The sequence below is a fragment of the Musa acuminata genome, chromosome BXJ1-7 (assembly GCF_036884655.1).
Source record: "Musa acuminata AAA Group cultivar baxijiao chromosome BXJ1-7, Cavendish_Baxijiao_AAA, whole genome shotgun sequence".
NCBI lineage: Eukaryota > Viridiplantae > Streptophyta > Magnoliopsida > Zingiberales > Musaceae > Musa > Musa acuminata.
The window spans coordinates 43646182-43654678 of NC_088333.1; the positions used below are offsets into that span (position 1 = coordinate 43646182).

Here is an 8497-nt window from a genome sequence, read left to right on the forward strand (position 1 = left end):
TGGTGGTCAAAAGATTAACCTGCATTGGGAACTGCTTTTCATGATGTACTTGGCAAGACCAAAAATAGAGTAACAAAACATCATCTCACACAGTGACATGTTTGTCCTTGAAAACCTCCCCCTCTTTTCCCTGCAAAATCCTCCACCCAGCTGACCCCAAAGTTAGAACAGAACACAAAAGAAACCAACGACATGTGAGGCGAGATTGATCCCACATAGATCATGAATCGCCAATCTCCCTCCCAAACATCTGAAAGAAGAAAAGAGAATCTCCTCACTTTAGCCACGACCACAACAACTTTGCTTTCTTCTCTCTGCTGTGACTGGCGTGCTTTGTCGCCATGGCAGTCTTAAACATCATTCCATGCATCAAAAACAGGCATTTGAGTTATGGAAGCACTTGCCCTCAGCTGCATGTTTGGAATCGATGAGACCAACGGTGTCGGATTGAACTTGGGCGAGGCATTGACATACATCATGGAGAGACCAGTCCGGTCGGGACTCCCTTCTCTGGAACTGCCCAAGCTCGTCACCAGCGACGATTGGTTCGATAGATGGGCATTGCTCAGCTTCTCAGAATCATCAACGCCGTGCGCCGAGCTCCCTGCTTCTACTCCCATCAGGCCATGATGTGCTGCCGAGTACGTCATGGGGCTCCGGTAATCACCACCGATCATCATCGGCTCATGATTACGAGGCTCAGAGGATGGCGGTGTGTGCTGCTGCGTGGATTGATAGAGGACTATCTTCCATCCAGCACCAGCACCAGCACCGTTGTTCTCTTCGACTGGGTCTCTACCGGGGTTTCTCCCTGATGAGGCATCTTTCCCTGCTTCGATCGCCTTGTTCTTCCTGGCGAGTTCTCCTGGGAGCAATGTACTACTCGCTATGATCTTCTCCACGTCGTATCTTGTTATATCGAAGTTAGTGACAGCATTCACCCCGCGAAATTTGATCGCCGCAATGTCATAGGCTTCAGCTGCCTCCTCCTGAGTACCTGAAAGTTCACTGGCACCGTGAGAACCTGGGAGCGTTCCACGAAACAACAGGGGCTTCTGGCTCTGAGCAAACATAGAGCTCTGAAGCAACTCCAAGTCCATCTTACCCAACTCAGAGCTACAGAAACTTACTGAAGGTTCCGAGATAAAGATCTTTGTTTCCTGCAACCCTGCCAATTCGAGCTTGCCATCTTCCGTGTTGGTGATGCCTGTAGAAACATAGTAATTACAAACGATTAAAGATTCTGAGAGTGTAAAGACATGGATGGTTTCTGTAAGAGTCGGAATTGTACCTCGTTACCCCTCGGTATATCGACGCCCCTCGTGAAAACCCACTGCTTTTTCTGCAAGCAGTAAGATTGGCAAGAGAGTCGGATTCCCCAACGATATAGAAAGAAATGTACATATACTGACGATGCAGAGCACAAACCAGAGGAGGCATACCTTCTCAAGTGGGCAACATACTCCTGCCTGCTCATGTTCTTCATCTCTTCGACCTCGTCTTGATAACTCTCCAACTGCATGAGACCAACAGCACTAGTGATCCGAGTATAGAACAGGTCCGAGTCGATGGATCATACCGGGAAGTTAATATGTGTCGATGGTCCCCAGTACTTCAACGCAGCCAAGTCATAGGCTCTTGCAGCTTTCTCCTCCGTATCATACCCCCCTGAGAGAAACCACGTTTGGGTGCTTAGTTACAGGCATATTTTGGAGGAAGCCAATAGAAACCAAAGCTGCAAGGGTAAGATGCCAACCTAGATAGACTGTAGCAGAGCATCGCCATGGCATCCCCCACGGTGTAACATGACAAGCCAGGATTCATATAATCGTCAGTCAAGTTCACTTAAAACTCGAGCATTGGCAGTGCAAGAGAGTGGTGTGTACTGTGTATGGTTCTACTAACCTTGCCTCCCTTTTCTCGTCTGGCCTTCTTTCTTGCAGCTGTTGTCCCAAAGATGTGCTTCATATCTACCAGTCCACCTATGCCTGATGCATATTTCGCAACATCAAACTTGTAACTACACAAATCAAACAGCAAGAACATGGATGAAATTAGACCATCGAATGCTGACCTAGTAACACCTCTATACTGAGATGTTCGCTGTCCAAATGTATCAATGGACTTCCTGTGAACTGGCTGCTTCTGGCATTCTTTCCCGGACCGCATCTTTTTCGTTGTATCGAAGGCCATGCGTTCGGTGGTGGAAGAAATCTGTGCAGGAGCTGTGACACAACTTGACTGAGACCCAGGGCTCATGGACAAGCTCAAGGATCGCAACTCCCCAAACCCAACAGCCTCAATGGAGCCGGGGCCGATGCCCCCTTCCTCACCCAATCCGATGTTGCAAGCAGTATAGTTCCTGGCCACCCAATTTTTCAGACTTGGAATGCCATCTTCCACCATCGCTCCCACCTCCATTGGTACCTGATACATTTCATGGCTTGCTGCTAGGCCAGAGCACATACCTTCCTGCAATGGATGCAAGAACAGTTGGTGCTGATGTTGCCGTTGCACTTGCATCTGCTGTCCATGGAGAGCGTCGAGGGAATGGGTTGCATCGCCTTCAGTCTCCGAGTTCTGGTAGTAGTACATGCTGTCCAAGCTCAACGCCATTGCTTCCCTGTCATAGTTCCCACAGTGGCCATGGGACCCCATATTTGGTCCGCCACCTAAGAAATCTTCCAGTTTCGGGGGCGGAGATGCCACTATTCCTTCACCACATCGAAGAAAATGGAAAGGAATCATGTCATGCATTTCTAGAAACCGTGTTTGTTTGTTTGGAAGATCGAAGCAGTGCTTAACAAAGAAAATATTAAATCTCGGAGACAGACCTTGCTGCTGCGATCTGCTGAGGGCTTCCATGATACACAGAGACCCATCAGATTTCAGTGGCATGACCGACAACTGAGAATACAGTCCTCCGCCGTTCTCTCCTTCCCCTCCATAGCAGATCCCAGTGCTGCTCAGCTGAGGAGATAGAAAGAGGCTGCATGGGGCTGCAGAGGAAACACCAGCCGTGGGTGGTTGAGTTTGGTGATGATGGCTCTCATGATTTTGATGATGATGTGGCTCCGAAGACACCTCCATGTTCATGTGAGTGGAGAGAGAGAACCCCAACCAGCTGCTATTCATGGATTTCATCTTCTCCTCGCACTGCTGGCTGCTCTAGGAAGAGGACGATAAATCATTGGACATATTCTAATCACACCCACCCATTTCCTTTCTATCGTTTTGAAAGAAGAAAAAGCAATCCGAAATTTCCAATGCCGAGAAGTGAGAACCTCTCAACAATGACACAAGGATCGCTCGGCCATTACCAAGAAGGAGAGAGAGAGAGAGAGAGAGGCACTGGAGGAGAAGACTACAAGTCCCTTCAAACCAAAAAGCTGGATCAATACAACCTTATATCGATCCTCAGGCCATGCTTGTAGCTTCCCTTCCCTTCCCAACCATCCTCCCTTTTGTATGTTAAGATCCTTAAACCCTGCTAAAAACCTTCGTTAAGGGAGACAGAAATAAGGTAGCATTACACTGGCAACGTTGGCCCGCGCAGCGACCACTAAGAAGGAAAGCTTGAAAGCAACAGAATTAATGGCGAAGAGGGCCTTTCCTTCCCCATGCCTTGTGCGAGAGTTATCAAGGAGGATATTGCCGTGGAAGCCAAAACTAGTTTGGCTACTTACACTGTCTCGTGTATATGAGATAGATTGACAGGGAGGACAACTGTCCAACCAGTCACTTTGGAACAGTACCAGCTCTACATTAGTCTGCAGTGCAATCCAAGGCTGCTGATCAAATCTCCTGTTATGCTCCTGTTCCTATCCAAATGCCTTGCTCATTCAAATCACACAAAGAAAAAGGAAAAGACTGTGAGCGAAACTTGAGGAATGGAAACAGTCCCGAGACGTGGATCGAGCAGAGCAGATACGGATCTTTACACTAACAAGTCATACCACCTCCTCATACATACCGTATATATTTTTTTTGCAGTACATGTAGTCAACAGCTGCTTCCAGACAAAGTGGGATGTGGGTCTTCCTCACAAGCTTGATATATTCCGGGAATGATGGGAAAAGGGCCCAAAAGCACGAAAGAAGAGCTTCTCCAGCAGCATAAAGAGCATCAATGAACTCAATCTCTATATAATATAGTAATCTTTAAGACACAAGATATGAGGTTAAACCCTGCAGTGGTATAAAGGCTGCTGACAGATGTTATTGTAATTCGGTAGGACTCGTAACGTGACATAATTAGGCCATCATAACCATTTCTTTTCCTCTGGATGCTTAGTTTGATCTTCATTAGCCCAGTGAACAAAGATGCCTTGTTCTTTTGGGGATTTCTTGGGTCCCTGCATGCTTTACAGATACCAAACAGTAGCAGTTCATTAGTTGTCATTCGGGGGACCTAAACATAATGCAAGTTGACAGGGCCCATCGATCTTCTAATATACTTGTTAACGAGGAGCAATGAGCATTGTTCTCATCTCCTTTGCTTCCTGATCGATCTCTCGGACCCCAGACCATGTGTTGGATGGTGATGTCATCATGCAGGCTGAGGAGGTTCCATAGGGCTTCTATCAAGGCTTTTTCGGGTGATGCATGCAGATGTGCATGGCCTCCATGGAGACAGATCTTCTAGCGAGAATGATTTGGTATCTGAAAAGTATGTGGAATGAGAATATAATGGGGGAGGACTGAGGGGAAGAGGAAGGGGGTGGGGGGAGTTCTCCAGCATACAGAAATCAACAGCCATGATCCTCCTTCCTCTCTCTTTTCTGATTACTGTAATGATGAGTGCATCCACCAACCATGCTGCCTCCGATCTTGGAGCTAATGTCCCCTTCCTCTCGTTCTCACCCGTCCTTCTATTGGCAGAGAGAGAGAGAGAGATGGCGAGGTCCTTTTTTTTTTTTCACCCATGCTCCTCTTTTGGGTCCAAATTTCTCTTCCCTTCTGAGGATGCAAGTCAAACTTGTCATACCATATGAAAACAAGGCAAAAGCTGTGAGAAAGAAAAGAGAGAGGCCGGATAAGGATCGGACATCCACAGCTAGACCGAAATAAATTGTGCTACATGGCGCATCTCAGTGTTGGTTGACATTAGCTGCTAACATAAAGCAGCAGGCTGTGATCAGCAGCAGTGTGTGAGTGTGTACCAATGTTGGACGCCATTGGTAAGGATGTTTCTGTGCCATGTTTCTTTTTTTGTATCTGAAACTTGTAGAAACGAAGACTTGCTCTTCCAGAATTTAAATTTGAAATGGCTATGGAGTATCTATAAATAAAAAAGATTACAAAAAGAAGAGGAAAAGAGGGACAGATTGCATCAATGACTGCAACTGCTAACCTGTGAGGTTTGGTCTTCTTGGTTCCACAAAGGAACAAAGATAGGAACAGATATTTTGATTCATTTTTTTAGGGAAGCATAAAACAACAGGACATAGTCGTTTCCAAATTCTACTGCATAAACAGAGGAATTCCATGAACATGCCATGCCTTAGCCAGTGGATGTTGCTTTCTGATACAGGATCTCTTGGTTCACAGGGTGCAAGATTCCGCAGGTATCAACATGTTGTTCTAAGACTAGACTTGATAAGCTGCAAACTTGCAGAGAGTGACAACTGATTGATAGCATATATACCACTTCTTCTTGAGTCATCACAAGTAAACAAAGCCCAAACAGGCCCTGCTACATACATGTCTGAGAAATCCATTCCGAACTGACTATGCCTTCCTTGACTCTTTAACCCTTGTTCTCTAACATGATCTCCGTTGGCCACTTCTCGGGAATCAATAGTTGCAGGGCTTCTGGATGAATTAACAAGGATAAACATCTAAGCAGATGCGTCCTGAATCGAACATGTAGTTGTTCCCTTGCCTGTTTGATGCGACAAAGCCACGAGGCTATCAATGTTCCCTGACATGAGGTTTTCACGTAGATCAAGATGAGCTCTCTAATCCACCAACATATGTACTGTTCGTTTGGACTGTGGAAGATAAGCCTCCCAATAAAGAATGTTTTGGAAGCTGCCATGCTCGAAAAAGGTGGGATTACTGTTAGGATAAGAACTTTGGACTCGATGGGAGACTTACACTGGCTAATGACAGGCATGGAAAGTTCAAGAAAGTTAGGGTTTCAAAGAACCATACAAACCGATAAAGCCGACGACACACGCACAGTTCAGTTCACTGCTGAGGCCTCTGCCATGCCTTTCCACAGGGGGACCTCATGTTGCATGTGAAGTAGGAAAATGGCCTCAGCTGTGCGTACAAATGGTCTCCGTTGGTATGTGTATACACACGTGCGAGGAGCGGAGACAAAATTCATGGCACCGGCAATGGGTGATGCCATGGTTATGGTCTTTACTTGTCCACAGGTGAGACAGATCATTAGAGGAGCAAAGAGAGTCGAGCGAAGCCGATGGTTGGATCCCCCAAGTCTTCTCTTCGATCCCCTTCCTTCCAACATAATCTTAGTATCTTTATATATATAACTTCGTGATCAATCTAACACTAACACCTCAATCTTTTCATTCAACCTACCAAAAAGTCATTTACTCCAACAGCTCTATCTGTATGCTACTTTGCCAAAGCAGTTAGGTGTGGTCTCTCCCCTCCTTTTGCACTGTACCTGTTGCATGCGCAAGCTTGATCATTCCAAAGCAATACTTGGCTTTCACAGCACAAAAGAGATTGTCTCCCATTCTCTTGTCATGCCCGAGAGAGAGAGAGAGAGAGGTGCTTTTCTTCTTTGAATGGAAGGCTTAGGCCTGGACGTCAAGGTCCGGACACTGCTGAGGAGGAGAGGTGGGTACATCAGCCTCAAGGAAAGGAACGCAGCCTCACTTGAAACAGTGGTTTCAGAGGAAAAGAACACGCAGTAAGCAATGCCTGTTAAAGCTCAAGAGACAAAGGTCAGTGGTGAGGTATAAAACCATAAAAGGAGAGGCTATGTGGGAATTCCGGCCATCAGCCGAAAAAGACAAGCCCATCTGTCCCCCCTTTGCTGTGAAATGATAAAGTGGAATTTAGTACCAAGATGGTTTTTGGCACACATGACACAGAGACTACAGTCCAAACCAATGACTTGACAATTCATAGGGCACCTTCTGGTGCTTCTGAATTATATTTTAGTCGGAGATAAATGAGCAACCAAAATCCATGAGAGTCATCTACAAATGTATTATTCGATTAGCAAAGCATCAACAGTGATCTCATTCAATAATGCTTGCCAAAGAACTATTAATCAGAAGCACCCTTTCAGCTCTGAAACAGTCTAAGATAGAGAGCATGGGAAATGATAACAGTGTATGACAAAAAGGGCAGTCAAAATGGCTGGTTTGGAGCAAACAGAAATAGTGTGCTGCAGAACTTTTTGCAGCATTTTTTGACATCTTATTGAGCAAACTAAGTAAAGAAAACATTAGGTAAAAAAGAAAGAAAGAAAGAAAGCAAAAAGCCGGTTTCATGCAAGCTGCTGCTGCTGCTGCTGCTACGGTACACAAAATATGGTGCTATTTAATGTGGTGCTTACCTTTCACATGGGAAACAGGAAATCTGAACGAAATCCAAGCAAGATTTCCTACAAGAATAGCAGGTAGGCTAAAGGTAAAGAGCGAGGAGGCCTATTTGGATAGCAACCGAATGAAAGCGACAACAGCACTGTGTGCACATCCAAAGTCAATGAGGCTGAGAGAGAGAGAGAGAGAGAGAGGCTGCAAGCTCACATGACATTCCACTTTCCAGTAAGCTCCTACTCCCAATTAAAGTTCTCATTAAAGCCTCCTACTAACCCTCTGCAGCATGCCATCTTTGCTGCCCTGGCCCCATGTTTCATTCGTCCTCTCTCTCTCTCTCTCTCTCTCTCTCTCGCTCTAAATATAAATGAATAGAGATGAAACTAGGCGTGAGATGTCAATGTCCAAGGGCAAGTGTCACATGTCCTGATGACCTTAGAAGCACCTCCGTGGTTTCTTCCATCCCATTTGCCTATAAAAGCAAAGATATTATAGTCAATTCATCATCTTTAGCTACTTGCTCCCCGGTTTAGGCATCTGCTTTCACTGTAGAGATGTGATGGGAAAGAGGAGACACTGTGGGGGCCTCAAGGATGTGCTGCTGACCTCACCACCCAACAGTGGCAATTAGCTGGATTGGATGGTAAAAGAACAGGGGAGGGGTGATAAAGACAAGGCATAGCACAGGAGAGAGGAGAGGAGATATTAAGAAAAATCAACCAAAAAAATAAAATTAATAATCTGCCTCAAGGGCTATCTCTACAGTGTCAGGGCTGCTGCTGCTGCTGCTGCTGCTGCTGCCTGTGGACCTCCTCACATCAGTCCTCATTGATGGGGTCCTCCTTAAAGTTCAAATGGATGTGAGCATGCTTCCACATTTCCATCTCTCTTATTTTCTGAGGGTGATTAAAGAAGAAGACTCAGGCTGAGGACAAAGCCTTCAATGCAGCAGCCAGCAGTTAGTGTCTTTAGGGT

General features: G+C 45.9%; 1 protein-coding gene across 1 annotated transcript; it reads right to left on the minus strand.

Moving 5' to 3' along the window:
- LOC103993099 (AP2-like ethylene-responsive transcription factor ANT) lies at window positions 1-3810 on the minus strand. The gene is made up of 9 exons (XM_009413051.3): window positions 2835-3810; window positions 2075-2714; window positions 1906-1988; window positions 1757-1765; window positions 1580-1668; window positions 1443-1516; window positions 1292-1342; window positions 1131-1207; window positions 1-997 (listed from the first exon to the last, which is right to left on the minus strand). Exons 1-9 carry the CDS (start codon window positions 3142-3144, stop codon window positions 351-353), a joined length of 1980 nt encoding a protein of 659 aa, XP_009411326.2. The 5' UTR covers window positions 3145-3810; the 3' UTR covers window positions 1-350.
- Between the last annotated feature and the right edge of the window lie 4687 nt (window positions 3811-8497).